This window comes from Carettochelys insculpta, chromosome 8, assembly GCF_033958435.1.
Source record: "Carettochelys insculpta isolate YL-2023 chromosome 8, ASM3395843v1, whole genome shotgun sequence".
In the NCBI taxonomy this organism is placed as follows: Eukaryota; Metazoa; Chordata; order Testudines; family Carettochelyidae; genus Carettochelys; species Carettochelys insculpta.
In genome coordinates this window covers 56214721-56229928 of record NC_134144.1, presented here as the reverse complement: position 1 = coordinate 56229928, position 15208 = coordinate 56214721, and the positions used below count along the sequence as shown (strand labels likewise).

General features: G+C 43.1%; 1 protein-coding gene across 1 annotated transcript; it reads right to left on the bottom strand.

Moving 5' to 3' along the window:
• Nucleotides 1-7679: 7679 nt before the first annotated feature.
• On the bottom strand, nucleotides 7680-13727 carry LOC142017145 (transcription factor 15-like). Its single transcript, XM_075001821.1, has 2 exons — nucleotides 13193-13727; nucleotides 7680-12141 (listed from the first exon to the last, which is right to left on the bottom strand). Exons 1-2 carry the CDS (start codon nucleotides 13610-13612, stop codon nucleotides 12109-12111), a joined length of 453 nt encoding a protein of 150 aa, XP_074857922.1. The 5' UTR covers nucleotides 13613-13727; the 3' UTR covers nucleotides 7680-12108.
• Between the last annotated feature and the right edge of the window lie 1481 nt (nucleotides 13728-15208).

The window sequence follows — 15208 nt, the reverse complement described above, 5'->3', positions numbered from 1 at the left end:
AGACCTACAGTCGAAATATTTTAGGATCATTTTATTTAAAACACACAAACAGAAGGCTGTCTTGTTGAAGATCAGGGAGCTTCCCCTGTTAAAGAACCACAAACTTCTTGCTATGACTTCCATATGACTTTCAAACTCAGGAATAAATTAAGCTATACGGCTACGGCTACATTAGCGCCCCTTTTCGAAAGGGGGGTGCTAATGAGACACTTCGGGATATGCTAATAAGGCACTGCAATGAATATACAGTGCATCATTAGCATAGGGGTGGCCATGGCACTTCAGAAGTTCCACTTTCGATCATGCACGTCTTGTCTTCACATGGTCCTTTTCGAAAGGACCCTTCACACTTCGAAATCCCCTTATTCCTATTTGGTTATAGGAATAAGGGGATTTTGAAATGTGCAGGGTCCTTTCAAAAAGCACCCCATGTAGACAATGAGCCACGCGATCAAAAGTGAACTTTTGAAGTGCTGTGGCTACCATTATGCTAATGAGGTTCTGCATATTCATTGCAACACCTCATTAGCATATCCCAAAGTGTCTCATTAGCATCCCCCTTTCAAAAGGGGGGTGCTACTATAGACATGGCCTACAATTCTAGGGGACTTTAACTGCAAAATTTATTTCAGCATTGCAGCATCTCTGTGCATATTTAAGCCAAAATTGGGTCAGTTAAATTGAAATATTTAACTTCTGTATTTCCCATGGAGTGGAACAGAATAAATTTTGTCTTTGTGAGCGTGGTAATTGAATCTAATTTTTGGATACCCTCTGATATTGTCTTCCTTTCTTGAAAGTGACAATTTAAATAGATTATGCAGTATAAGAAAATCTCTTTCACAGACTGTGTAAATACAACTTATTCTACAATTGTACCTGCCAGAGAAAGAAACAGAAATAAATGCACATGGTGATACTTGTTTGTTAATTGCATATTCAGTTATAATGCAAATGCATACCAGTAGGAACAGCTGTAGAGATACGTATGCACATATTAAACTTAGTTATTAATCAGAAAATCTAGCTTAATAAAACGTGTGGGTGCTAAGATGAGCAGAACACAGTCCAGCTGAGACAGAAGACTGTAGCACTGTTGTCACTGTCAGTCACCAGTTTAAAATACTCCTGATCACAAGTCTTTCTGTCAGCAAGCTTGAATTAAATTAGGTGACGTTCCTAATTAATACAGAAATGTATACTATCCTTATGCACGTGAATGCTGATTACTATAAAAGGGCATTTGTTATGCTAAACTGTAGATGAATTCAGTCTTCAGATGAACCCCTAAAGTAGTAGCTGCAAGTTAATGCCCATATTGTTCAGATTATATGCAAATAAATGATCTCTTTTGCAGTGCAGAAAAAAATAGTGGTGCTTGATTTTGGAAAGATCAGTAATAAGTCAAACAGGAATCAGTCCCCCTCAGAATACTGAGGACAGGAGTTCCTGATTAGGTGTTATGCAGTGACATTTAAGAGCTCATAGCTGCCAAAGTCCAATGCCCTAATACTTCCCATATTTGATCCTTGCTACACTGACAACAGTAGATGCTCATTCACAAGGGGATATGGTGATAAAATGCTTAGGACTGTATTCTAAACTCTGGTGTCTGAAATATTTATTGACTACCATGTAAGAGCTCCCACCTGTGCTCTCACATGAAAGCAGAATAGCAAATATTCTCCGCGAGGTACATATGTATTAACCACTAGAGACTGAAATCTCACCTTAAATATTAAAGTAAACAGAACTGAAGAGTTCTTGCTGCATAAAATGAGAATGTAGGGAAATTCTTAAATTGTTTGTGATGCATTATCCTCCCTGTGCACAGCACCAGAGCCAGATTTGTGTTAGAGATCAAGGACCTAGAAAATCTTGGCCAAGCACTATACATCCTTAAATAGCCCCAAGGAAGAATTTGTCTTCTCTGATGCCCTCCTACTTTTCCCTGTCAGCCCCAGCATTGGTACTTGTAAATGACTCTGCTGCTATTTGGCCCCTGGACAACATCTGTGACTTCTGAGCCGTGTCTACACGTGCCCCAAACTTCGAAATTTCCACGCAAATGGGCATTTCGAAGTTTACTAATGAAGCGCTGAAATGCATATTCAGCGCTTCATTAGCATGCGGGCGGCCGCGGTGCTTCGAAATTGACACACCTCGCCGCCGTGCATCTCGTCCAGACAGGGCTCCATAAGGGGACTTCGAAGTAGGCGGGGTCCTTTCGAAAAGGAGCCCCGTCTGGAGGAGACGCGCGGCGGCGAGGCGCGTCAATTTTGAAGCGCCGTGGCCACCTCCATGCTAATGAAGCGCTGAGTATGCATTTCAGCGCTTCATTAGTAAACTTCGAAATGGCTATTTGCATGGCCATTTCGAAGTTTGGGGCACGTGTAAACGTAGCCCTGTAGTGGTCTCACAGGGTGGAGGGGAAAAGGAGGGAGGAAAGAGCATCTTCTTTATGTTATACACTGTCTTCGGGTTACAGAAAAGAGCAAACATACTGCACTGGGCATTCATTTCCTGTTCCTCTTCCCAGTGAGTTGCTCTCATCTCCCTTTTCTCTTCAGTGGCTATGCTGCTAGTAGCTTATGTAGAAGAACTGGTGGCAACTGGCAGAGCTGTATTTTTTTTTCTCCTGCCTTTCCCTCCCAGAGGTAGCTCAGATTGACATGGTGTTTTCCCCTCCTTTTTCTGGGATGTGCAATGAAGGGGGAATAGTGGAGACAGTCTGTAACATCACAGTAAGTGTAGTTCAAATAAAACCTTGGCCTAGAAGAAGAGAATATCATTTTGTTATGCTAGGTGTAGCCATTACAGAGAGGCCCCTTTTCAGAACACATATAAAAACTGACGCTGAGTAACGTTTTTAAAAGCACTTACTTTTTTTCAAAAATGATTAAGGAAACTAAGTTTCTATGAAAGTCAGTGAATGCTTGGGAGGGGGTGTTTGTCCAGTACAAGTCCTGAAGGGGTTAAGGTGGCCAGCTGGGCCAATTAACCACCTAGGCTGCACCTGGAGCAGGAGCCTGAGAGCAAGAACAAATTAGAGATGAGGTGCAGCTAGCTAGGATCAGGGTGGAGTGGTCTGTATGAAGCCTAGTAGCTGAAAACTGAAGGGTGTGTGTGAGGGATTGATTGGCAATTTGCAGTCACTCTCAAAGGCAAGGTAGGAAGGGGTATAGCAGTAAAATTATGGAGCATGCAGACCTTGACTGCTTATTGTAGGGTCTCTGCACTATAACTCTGTATAGGAGGGTAGACCTGGGTTATCCTACCAGGCCATGGGAAAATGGGACAGCGTGTGTTGTGAGACAATGGGATACATAATGTACTCTGCCCTAGCAGGGAAGAACCATACTGACCTGTCTGGAGGGCCAAGCTGCTAAGTGGGAGGAATTGAGGTCTTGGTGAAAGATATTGAGAGTGCTGGAGTGCAATTACAGAAAGAAAGGTTGACCTGATAGAACTAATTCCCAGGTATGCACAGCAAGAAGCACCACAGTGGTGAGTAGAGCACTCTGTGATAGTGCCTCTGTTTATTTCTTTTGAAAATGTCCTCTACTAAAGACCTTTTTGTACTGCTCCAGTGATATAAAGTGACTGTAATTATAACTTAGGCTCTTGTAAGTTCCTTTAATGTTCCCAGAGCAATATGAAAGGGAGCTAGTTTAATGTCTATGAGAGAAATGTTACTGCGGCAGTGCTGCAGATATGTTGCTCTTGCTACAGTGGCAGAGGGATTGTTCAGTTGTAATGCCTGAATAACTCGTTGCTAATATCTGAACTATACTGTTAGATACCTATGGTACATATCAGCAATAAACCACATTTAGATGAATTTAGGTATCTTATGACTTCTGTGGCTAACCTGAGCACTCTACTGAGATGTACAGATGCTCTTTTCTTAACCTGTACGTTACATACATTTTTAACATTAGTTTCAGTAAAACTTTTTTGTAAAAATTTATCCCCTCGAGGCAGTAGCTAGGCTGATGGAAGAATTCTTTTGTCAGTCTAGTTGTGTCTCCAGTAGGGCTAGATTGAGCGAAAGCTAGATATAGGTATAGATAGCTAAAAGATACAGAATGTGAAACTGAAAGATATAACTAGGTGAAATTTTAGATGTAGACCAGGTTCCAGTGTAAACAGGAATCAGGCCCTGTGACTCCCTTCAGAAGACTAAATTAAACATTTAAAGAGGGTTTTTATTGACTTTTACAGGCTTTTCAAGTATTCTTCTGCAATGTGTTCCCCTGTGGAATGTAGTGATGCATCAGTATGTAAAACTAGCAGAGACAGTGACAATTTTGTGTATCCACCATACTTATATTTATATAGCAGTATATTTATTTTATGCACAAAATAGAACCTACTCATTTGCAATACCCTAGTGGAAATTAAAATGTGCCAAGAAATGGATCATCTCATTTAACAGAAGTATACTGCAATGTTACAGCACTTTCTGGAGTGTGGAGGCAGATCATGGAACATGTATTTTATTTCTATTATTTCTTTACAGAAGCTAAAATAAGCAGTAATGTTTTATGTAGCAGAAAAGTAGTCTGATTTTTATTTTCGTTGGGTCCAACTACATACTGCATCGCCTTATCCTGGACAACACGGAACCTTTCACTGAGAGTGTGCCAGTCTTACCAGACATATCGTAGAATCTAACTCCTTTTTCTTGCACTACTAATGACATATATCTATAACCTTACAAGTGAAAGCTGGTACCATAGAGAAGGGGATTGTTTTGGATGATTACTGAAAATTGTTGTCTGAGTAGTTGGAGGCCTATTTTGAAATGGGTTGGTGGTGATAGGCATCTGCCCTGTTGGAAATAGACCATCTCAATATTAATTCCACTGAGATGCTACAAAATACCTAGGGAAGAATTTATTCATGTCATCATATCATATAAGTGGTTTTATGATTGTCTGTCTGTGAGCCAATTAAATATTCATAGAATTAATATTTTTAATTATCAAAATAATGAACAAATATCTTACTAAAAATTGTCATCTTTCAAAGTGATGTAAAAATATTTGCACATGCCACAACTTATAAATAGTTTTGGGTTGCAAGAGACCTATAGAATATCTTCTTTAGGCTGATATTAGAATTATTAGAGTGCCCCCCCCATACTCCCCCCCCCAAGTCATGTCTTGACTTTCTCCGGTGATGGTGATTCCCACAACCTGCTTTGGTAACTTTTTTTTCCAATGTGCAATTTTTCATTAAGGTGAAGTTTGTCACTGAGCATAATTTTAAATTCCATATTTAAAGGTCAATCCTATTGTCACTGAAGTTAATGGGAATTTTAGAGGGTACTCCGTGGACTTATCTGCACTACCTCTACTTCGAAGGGAGGATGGTAAGTAGGGTGTTGGGAATTAATGAAGCGCTGCAATGCATATGCAGCATTTCCTTAAGCAAATTCCCCACACAGCAACTTCCAAGTGCCTCGGCTAGATACAAGCTGGCTCAGCTGCTAGTACTTCAAAGTGCCCAGGATACTCTGAAGTCCCTTTTACTTCTCAAAATTTTACTCAAGTATCAGTGGCTGAGCCGTGGCTAGACATGAGCTAGCACTTCAAAGTTTAAAACTTCGAAGTTGATGCCGGGGCGGGTGGGGGATGGGATTTGCTTAATGAAGTGCTGCATATGCACTGCAGTACTTCATTAATAAACTCCCAACACCCATCCTCCCATCGAAGTAGGAAAGTAGTGTAGACACAGCCTGTGTGTCTGGAGCACATAGGTCCTTCTTCTGAGCTTTCCTCACTAAGGCTCAGTTTTAGCCTTAAATAATTTTCAACTGTAGCTGAGAAAACTTGGGCTTGAGGACTTAAAGTAGTGCAGACTGTATTCTGGTACACAACAGAGAAGTGGCTTTCACTCTGTGAAAATGGGTGGGTAATCAATTTAGAAACACTTAGCAGAGAGCTAAGAGAGTCTTAGGCCTGCCTGAACCTTGGCCACATAGCCATAAATCTGGTTTGACTAATTCTGCCTGCCCCTCCTACTGTTCAAAGATAGAACTAGCTACGAGAGTTTGTATTTTTTTTTTATGAAAATACACTTTGGTGGACACTGAGATTGAGAGCTAAAATCACAGGGTGGCAGCTGAAGTCCCTGAGAGCCAAAAACACAGGGGTTTGCCTCAAGCCAAAGCCATATTGTAGCAGAGAACTGTGGACAGGCAGCTGACAGGGAATGGCTGGCAGGGCGCAGTGGACAGGCAGCCAGCTGGCAGGAGTTGCAGACAAGTGGATGGCTAGCACCTCCACGGTGATGTATCTGTGGACTCTGGGTTTTGGACTGCACTGTGACAGAGACACCCTATAAGTGTGGGGGGGGGGTTGAAGACAGTTCTCAGCAAGAGACTTGGTCCTACAAACTCTTGGCACAGTACCTTGTTTAACGGGGTTTACCTCTCTCTTGTTTAGGCATGTTGCACATGCCACTGTAAACTTAGGTTAGGCTACTGTTGTTAAACAAGCTGTTTCTATCTCAGACTCTGTGCTTGTGAGGGGGGTATTTTTAATCCCCCCCCTTTGGTGTGGTTTAGGGGGCACAAGTGCCAAATCACTTCTGTGGTGGATAGGTGCTTCTGAGGGCTTTTTTTAAATGGGGCAGAGGGTTGTCTGTTAATCCCAAAAGTCAGTTAAATCTGAGCGTTTACTACCCCTCCAAGGTTCCCCCAGTCCCAACCCCCCCCAAAAAAAGCCAGGGACTCAGACTGCAGCCACGGGAGCCAAAATTGCCGGAGCCTCCTGTGCAGCTGGAGCTCCCAGACTGCAGCTGGGATCCCGCTGGCTGCAGCTCATGGCTGGAAGTGCTCCACCACATGCAGCTGGAAGAGCCACCATCAACACTAGAGCTGCCATGCACTCCTGTCACTGCAGTGGAGCATGTACATGGACAGATGATACTTGTGTATGTGCCCCACCCTTGGTGGGAGGAGCAAGTGGCGGTGCCTCCAACTGTGCGGGTCTCTGGCAGCGGCTCCTCCAGGCAGCAACAGTAAGTCCCTTAACTTTTTTGGGGCGGGGAAGGGAAGGTTAGGATTTTACGGACCCCAGTGGACTTTGGGAACAACCGGGTTGTCCGTTGTTTTGAAAGTCTGCTAAATCGGGGTCCATAAAATTGAGGGTTTACTGTATTTGCTGAACACAGCAAAACTAGATTTGCATAGCCACCTCCTGGAGGCTTGTTGCATAGCTGGTCAAAGCCCTTAGGCCAAGAATGCTTTCTCTCTTTTGTGCCATCTCATTTGCTGTCATGTGAAGCATATACCTTCCCATTCTTCAAGGCATAACATCCCTGTGGCAACAAAAGCAACTGTTTACGTGAAAAATACTAGCAAAATGATTTAAAAAAAATCTTCTAATACAATGTTAGTAGTTGGAAATTAAGGGAGATTACACCATGAGACCAGTGTGCTCTCTACAGACCTCCATTGGCTCATGACAAGTCTGAGAAACAATGATTAATGAAAATGCTCTACCAGCCCTAATATAAACTTTTACTTTAAAAGAATTCTATTTGCAATAAGAATACAGGGATTATCATACAAATAGCCTTCTAGAAGGTACAAAGGAATATCTGCTTTTAACATACAGTACTCATTTTATATTTTCCAACAATGAGATTGCTAGAGAAAGAGGCATACCTCCAGAACTTGAATAGTTTATTTATAAAAACAAATGTTAGCAGAAATTAGCATATTTTGAAGACGTCTTGATTTTTGTACAAAAACTAGAATTTTCAAGTAGACATTAGAAAGGAAATACTTCTGCTTGAAGAACAATTATTTAAAATTATAGCAAGATACCTTAAAGAACATTCAGACTTGCATCCTGGTTAGCTGGCAAGTAATCAAATAGTATGTTCAAATACTGTTTAATAAACCTACTCAAATCCTATTATTTGTCCTTTCTGAGGGCACTTGTTGTACATTCAGAACACATTCAATGGCTGACATGGAGTATGGGGATTTAAATTTTAAAATGATTTCATAAAATCGAGACCAGTCTCTGTATGTTACCAATGACAATTGTTTAATCCAGGCATTGTATAAACTCTAAAGCTACATCTACATTACAGCAATCTGTCAACAGAAATCACTGTTGGAAGATATCTTCTGCCTAAACTTCTATTGACAGAGTGCAACCAGACAGCAAATCAGATAGATTTTTTTTCAATCTGCTCTGTTGACAGAGCACAGATGGACCATCCAGCCCTCTCTCAACAGAATGACCAACCAGAAGCACAGAAGACAGGGATGCCCAGTGATCCGGAAGCCCTGTCTGTTGATAGAGGGTCCTCCAGAGCATCCACGCTTTTTTTTTTTTTTTGTCAGATTCTGTCAAAGTTGTTCTGCCCCATGGGGGAGAGGCAGAAGGCTGTCAATGAAAGTGCTGAATTTTGTCGACAGAATGCATTTTTTAGTGTGGATGCTCTACAGGTGGTGTTGACAAATCTAGTGTAGACTTACATTAATAGAAAAGCCTACATGGGGAAAAGGAGTTACGGGGTTTAAATTAGGTACTTACATTTAAATGTTTTTAAATTGTTCATAATCTTCAGTGTTCAGCACTTTTATTTTAGGAGCCTATATGAGGTTAGGTATTCAGTTTTAGGGATCCAAGTTTGAAAATCTCTTTTTAAAATACTTGCATGCTACAAGTGCGTGACTGATTTAGACAGAACCGATAAGGTACACTAACAAGTTTGTATGGAGTAAAACCAATAAAGCACAAGATGCTGACTATCCTAATTTAACTTTCATTTCCCAGCTATGAAGCCTGACTCTTTAATTTTCAACTAGATAAAGTAATTAAGTAGCTACATTGTCCACCATCCAGATCTTCCTGACCTGCTGATATGACTATCAGTAACAATTCAGTTTTTGAAGTACATGAGTAGGCACACAGAGGCAAATCCTCAGCTAACAAACTATCAAAGACCTTTAATGGAGCTCTGATAGTTCGTGATCTGAACATTTGCCCCACTGAGTTCAGTGTACTAGTCTCAAGCAAAGTTATTGACACCTGTCTGCAGAATTGGGACCTGTGTCTATGAAATTTTAGCAGCTGAGGCTTTAGGGGTACGTATAGTAAACCCTCAAAGCACAATTTGTGCTTAACTTGCATTAACATGAGTTAAGTGCAAATCGCAATCTTCCCCCCCCCCAGCTGGGAGAAGCGGGCAACCATGCAATTTCTCCCAGTCAGGGGTAGCGGGTAGCTGGAACAGCAGTGGGGCACTGCTGCTCCCCAGCTGCCAACTGGGGGAAGCTGCAGAGCTCTGCAGATACTCCAGCTGCCCACCTTCCCCCAGCCAGCAGAACTGCAAGGATCTCCCCACTGTCACCAATTTACACAATTTGATTTATACAGAGGTTGCCCAGGATGCAACCTCCAAGTAAATTGAGGGATTACTGTACTGTTTGTTACATGCATATGCAGGGCCTAATGTTCCATGGGTCAGATTAGAACCTTTACGTGTCACAACAATGCAAATTCACATCACCGAACTGGAAAGGACCTCCAGAAGTTGAGTCAGGTCTTGCTATGCATGCAGGGGACTGATCACCATCCCTGAGTTTAAAGGCTAACCTGCCGCAGACTCTTGAAAGGCCCCTTCAAAGATTGGTTTACAAGGCCAATGGTCTAACCACTCCTCTTGAACTGAACAGTTTAATAAGGAGGACTGCAGGATTTAATGCCATATTCAGTGGAAAGTATGTCCCCTCTCTTTCACAAATAATGTGCTCCCATTTTGTCATTGACTTAAAGCAGGAACAAAACCGTCCTGTGTAAGTGACAGTGTGCAAATACCAGGGATGTGGGGTTCCATTTAGAAAAATACGGTAGCACTGTGCAAATCACTTATTCGTGAGTTTCTTCAAGTATCAAGCTTTACAGTCAAAACAGTGAACCTTGCATTTCTATTTAAATGGCAAATAGAGAAATCCTATTAAATGCAAATAGGCTATATTTGCAATTGAAGTTTTTAAACTTATCTTAGTGTCCTTATGAACATTACAGATGTTACAGAAATCTGTTTCACTGTTAAGCTCACATTTGATCATGTTCAAGATGAACTATATCGATCTACAGTAATCTAAAAATCCACTTTCAAAATTATAAAATGTAAATGTAAAAAATTTACACATTCAATTGCTAAGCCATTACAAACCCTCTTAAAAAACAAAGCAAAACTTTGCAGAGCATGTTTGCAGATTTCTGCATTCAAAATTAAAAAGTCAAAAATGAAGTCCCATTTTACATAAAACTGATCAATGCAAAAAAAATCTGGTAGCAGTTTGAAACATTACACAGTGAGCTAAGGATGTATTAAAGATAACAGCAAACTAAAAAGCAGGAAAATCAAACCTTACTTTGTAAAGCTGTGAATCATGTGTACACAAATACCATAGTTCCATTGGATTCAGTGTTTCATTGGATCAGCCTCTTTGAGGAGAAATTTACTACAGCTCCTGTAGGTACGACAGAAGTGTCTTAAAGTGGCACTGCAAAACATCCAGCCCGGGGACCATGAGGAATTGAAAGTTTCCAGAGCAAAGTAATGATGCCTTGATTTTGGTGTATGTTTTTGGGACATGTCCACAGAATTTGCTCTGTATGCCTTTAAATAAGGGGCAGGGGAACCAAAGGAAAGTTAGCTACACAATAAACATCAACAGCCTCTCTTTTCTTATTCTTTCCCACATTGGCTTTGATATGAGTGACTTGCTACAAGAGGGTGTGGCCAGCCAGAAGGGGTGGTGAGCTGGTAGCAGGTGAAGACAATCACCCTGTGCAGTATACACCTTTCTCAGGATGGCATAAATTATTGCTATCCAAAGAAAGCAGCAACTCCCTCTCCTTTTTAATACCACAGAGGAGAGAGAACAGCTGATATTTCTAAGGTATATAAAAAGTTTAGGAGGGCTAGAAAGGCTTACCTAAGGACTCTGCACCCTGACTTTTTGGGGGTCACTTTGTGCTTCACTAGATACGCCTAATTTTTTTTAAATGTGACACATTAAGAAACCAGGGCTAAAGCTTGTACTGAAATTCAAATAAAAATAAGATAACACACCATTTTTGTAACCTTTCAACTCTAAATTAACCAGTATATGGAGAGTTAATATTTGTTACTTTTTCGGTTTTGTCAGTGTGCCCAAAGCAGGAGCCAGGACACACGTGCTTTTAAATTCCCAAAAAAGTTTACAAGTTTATAAACAAATGTGACTAATGGCATCAGTGATGTACAGTTACTGCTTGAGAATAACCTGGTTGATAAATTTAGAGCCCTAGGGAAACCCTCCCTATTCTGTGCTTATCAAGCACAAGTTTAGAAAGATCCCATGCTATTTAGAGAATTGGCACTGTGTGTGCTGTGTATTGTGGGAGGGGCAGGGGTAGGATGACACCCTTCCCTTCCACTGTATGTCAACTTGCTTGGGTACTGACTGAGACAGTGACATCCCATTTTGGCTGTGTCTCTCTTTAAGAGGAATTCTATTGTGTATAGATGAGTAGTGAGAGCTGCAGTATGTGTCACTTTTCATTGTGAATATTCTGGGCTGTTTTTTGTGTGAGTACCTTAAAATCTGACTTCAAAGACCTCAGCATGTCAGGCTGCCACTTTCTCTCACATGAATCAGCTGAGAGAGTGGGTGGCATGACTGTTAAGCCCAATATTGGTTATAGGCACAGAGGATGGCATCTTATGACAGATTCTATTGACAGGAGACACTGTGTGTTTCAAAGCTCAAGTTTCATCATGTGATACAAATAGAGAAGCCATCAAGATCGGGGCTGGCTGCTTAGGTTAACATTTCTTGCATTAAAATAGCTGCCACACCAGGTGCAACTCTCCCCACAGTGTTCAATTTCACTGGCAAAACAGCCTGCATAAACCTGTCAAAATGTAAAACAGTGCATAGCAGTGGGTTTTTACAGCTTAAATTGTAGCTTTTGTTGCATAATTTCAGTGTAAACATGAATGCAGAGAAGTTCTCTAAAACAGTTCTACTTTCAGTGCAAGATTTGTGCAAGCTTCTCATCTGATTCAATGTCCACTTAACCTTTACATAGACAAGTGTTTCTCCCCTTCTCTGTTCTGTAAGAGGGGACAGAAAATATACATGTTAGAAAACATCACAGAAAAAGGAAATTCATTATCTCCCTTAATTGGCATTGATTACTATTATACCTAATTTAACACAGTCACATAAAAAAGACAGCCCTTTACATTCCTAGCACTTACATTAGTCATTTTAAAAACTGCACATTGCAATTTCAAATCTTTCAATTTGTTACAAACTATGAAATATACCAGAAATACAACAGTGAAGTTAAATGAAAATAGAAAGCAGTCAAGTAGCACTTTAAAGACTAGCAAAATGGTTTATTAGGTGAGCTTTCGTGGGTCAGACACACTTCTTGGTCTGAAGAAGTGGGTCTGTCCCACGAAAGCTCACCTAATAAACCATTTTGCTAGTCTTTAAGTGCTACTTGACTGCTTTTTGTTTTGATAGTGTATAGACTAGCATGGCTTCCTCTTTGTTACTATTCAAAGTGAAAATAGGTGGAAGACTATTTGCAAAGTTCCTACTTGGGAAATGAAATAGACACACAAGTCTCTAAACCATAGACCCAAGGTAATAGCTTGCTGATTTTTTTTTTCCATTGCCTCATGCTTTGTGGATCTTGCAATTTAAGAAAAGCTTGTGCTCTATGAACTGTAGGGTGGATTTCTCTCATCTAGGCAATGCTCCTAAGAAAACTTGTGTGTATAAATTTTAAACAAGTCTCAAAGCTGTATCCAGAGGGATTTTTCCCCCATGGGATATTGCTCCAGCCTATGACCCTGAGTGAGACCGTCCTTTGGCCATCTTTGCAGGGGTGTACAATATGGAACAGACACTGAGCAAATACTATCAGTTCTCTGTCTAAGCTGCCCTCCTAGAGCTAAGAGCAAGAGTGCACTCAGAGGCGGCAGAACTGGAATGATGGCTGGGAGATGAGCGTGGGGTTGGAGAAAAGGGGACCCCCCCCTTGCCGCAGGACAGGTCCTTAAGGGCCACTGACAGGAGGCACCCACACTTCCAGCCCCTGGAGGTGGCTGGGACTGGGAGCAGCCCTAAGCCCCTGCTGCGTGCCAGCCTTACCAACTTCCTCTGGTTGCGGAGGCAGAAAGTGCAGATGGGCCGGGGCGCTGGCGGGCTGCTGCCGCCCTGTAGGCGGGGCTGGTACTGCAGGCAGGGCTGCTCCGCCCCCTCACCCGGGGGCAGCGGCTGTAGGAGCAGCACGTTGGCCAGGTGCGAGATGTAGCTGGCGGCCAGGCGCAGCGTCTCGATCTTGGAGAGCTTGCGGTCGGCCGGCTCGGTGGGGATGAGCGTGCGGAGCGCGCTGAAGGCAGAGTTCACGCTGTGGGTCCGGTCCCGCTCGCGGGCGTTGGCCGCCTGCCGCTGCTTGCTCAGCCCGCTCAGACGGGGGCGCTTGCGCTTGCCCGGGCTCGGCAAGGACTTGCCCGGGCTGCTCCCGCTGCCGCTCTCCAGGTCGGACGCAGCGCCCCCACCGGCCTTCATGGCGTTCCCACCGGCCGCCCGGCCCCATCACTTTTATGCAGGGCAGCTGCCGGCTCGGCTCGCCGCCGCGGCCCCGGCTCCCCTCCGGCCTTGAATGGCTGCTCCTTTTAGCTCGGCCATGTGGCCGCGCCGTAAATAAGGCTAAGGAGGTGGAGCTGCGCCCGCCCGGCAGCTTTGCACCTGTCGCCCCGGCGCGGGCAGGGCGCCTGGCTCCGGGCATTCCTGGGCAGCGCGGCCGCCGGGAGGCGGGGCTGAGTCCCGAACACGCGGGTCGGGGGTGAGCGGCGAGGCCCGGACACAAGGTAGAGGGAGGCTGGCCAAGCCTGTCCCCTCCCCGGGACCGCCTTGGCAGGGGGGAGGCGGCGTTCGGGGCTGGCCTCGGCTTCCTGCGCACGGCAGCCGCCCCCAACAAATCCTTCCCGGCAGGGCGGGTGAGCGCCTGTCGCCCTCAGGTGCCGCTGCCCCTGCAGCTAAGGGAACAGCAGAGTTAGGAGCGAAGAGCTCCAGGGCTGTTGCGAATTACAACCTTCGCCAAGGCCTAATGGCAATAAGTAGCTAATGTGCATCCAAGTGGGCCCAAGGGAAGGGGCAAGACAGGATGGAAATGTGGTTTTAGTTTTCTTATTATGGGCCCTTAACAGGGAGTAATAGCTCTGAAGAATAGAAGACATACTTTGTTCCAGCAACAGAGAGGTAGCATGTTTAGTCTTTTTTTAAACAAAACAAACCGGCAGTCGTGTAGCACTTTAAAGATTAACGAAATCATTTATTAGGTGATGAGCTTCAGGTCTGAAGTGGGTCTGCCCCACAAAAGCTCATCACCTTAAAGACCAACAGAATGGTTTATTAGGTGATGAGGTTTTGTGGGGCAGACCCACTTCAGACCTGAAGCTCATCACCTAATAAATGATTTTGTTAATCTTTAAAGTGCTACATGACTGCTGGTTTGTTTTGTTGTCCTTTGCCCTAGTTCATTTTCAAAATAGTCCTTGGTTTGGAATGGACTAACAGGTACTCTAGTACTCTTTTTAAATCTGCTTTCCCACTGAGTACTAGACCAGTGGTTTTCCACTTGTGTTCAGTTTGCAAACTCCTAGAGGAATTTTCAGTGGCTGAAATTTTAAGCTTGGTCTTTGAACCTACAAGGCTGCACAGACTACAGGTTGAAAAATCACTGCAGTAGACATACATCTAAATCCAAATCCTGATTCAGATTAAAATGTAGCTCTGCATCAACCCATTTACTTACAGGTCATCATAGCCACTAGTCTGTTATGCCTCTTTCCATAAGAGTTGACTACCTGTGTGCACTCAAACTCAGGATACCAGTTTTCCTAGCTGAGTCACCTCCATCTGATAAAGTATGCTAAATGGCTGTTTATGTAGCCATTGGAGCTTATTTTTTGTTTGAATATTAAACAATTTTTCCAGTTCAGAGCTGGATTAGCAGTCATGTCCTGTTAATCATAGGTGCATATAGTTCGAATGGACAGCTGCTGTGACACTCTTGGCTGGGAGTCATGTTCTCCACAAATACAGTTAATGCATGTATGTGGTCTCTTGACTGTCAGCACTCAAGTCCATCTGTTAGGATGG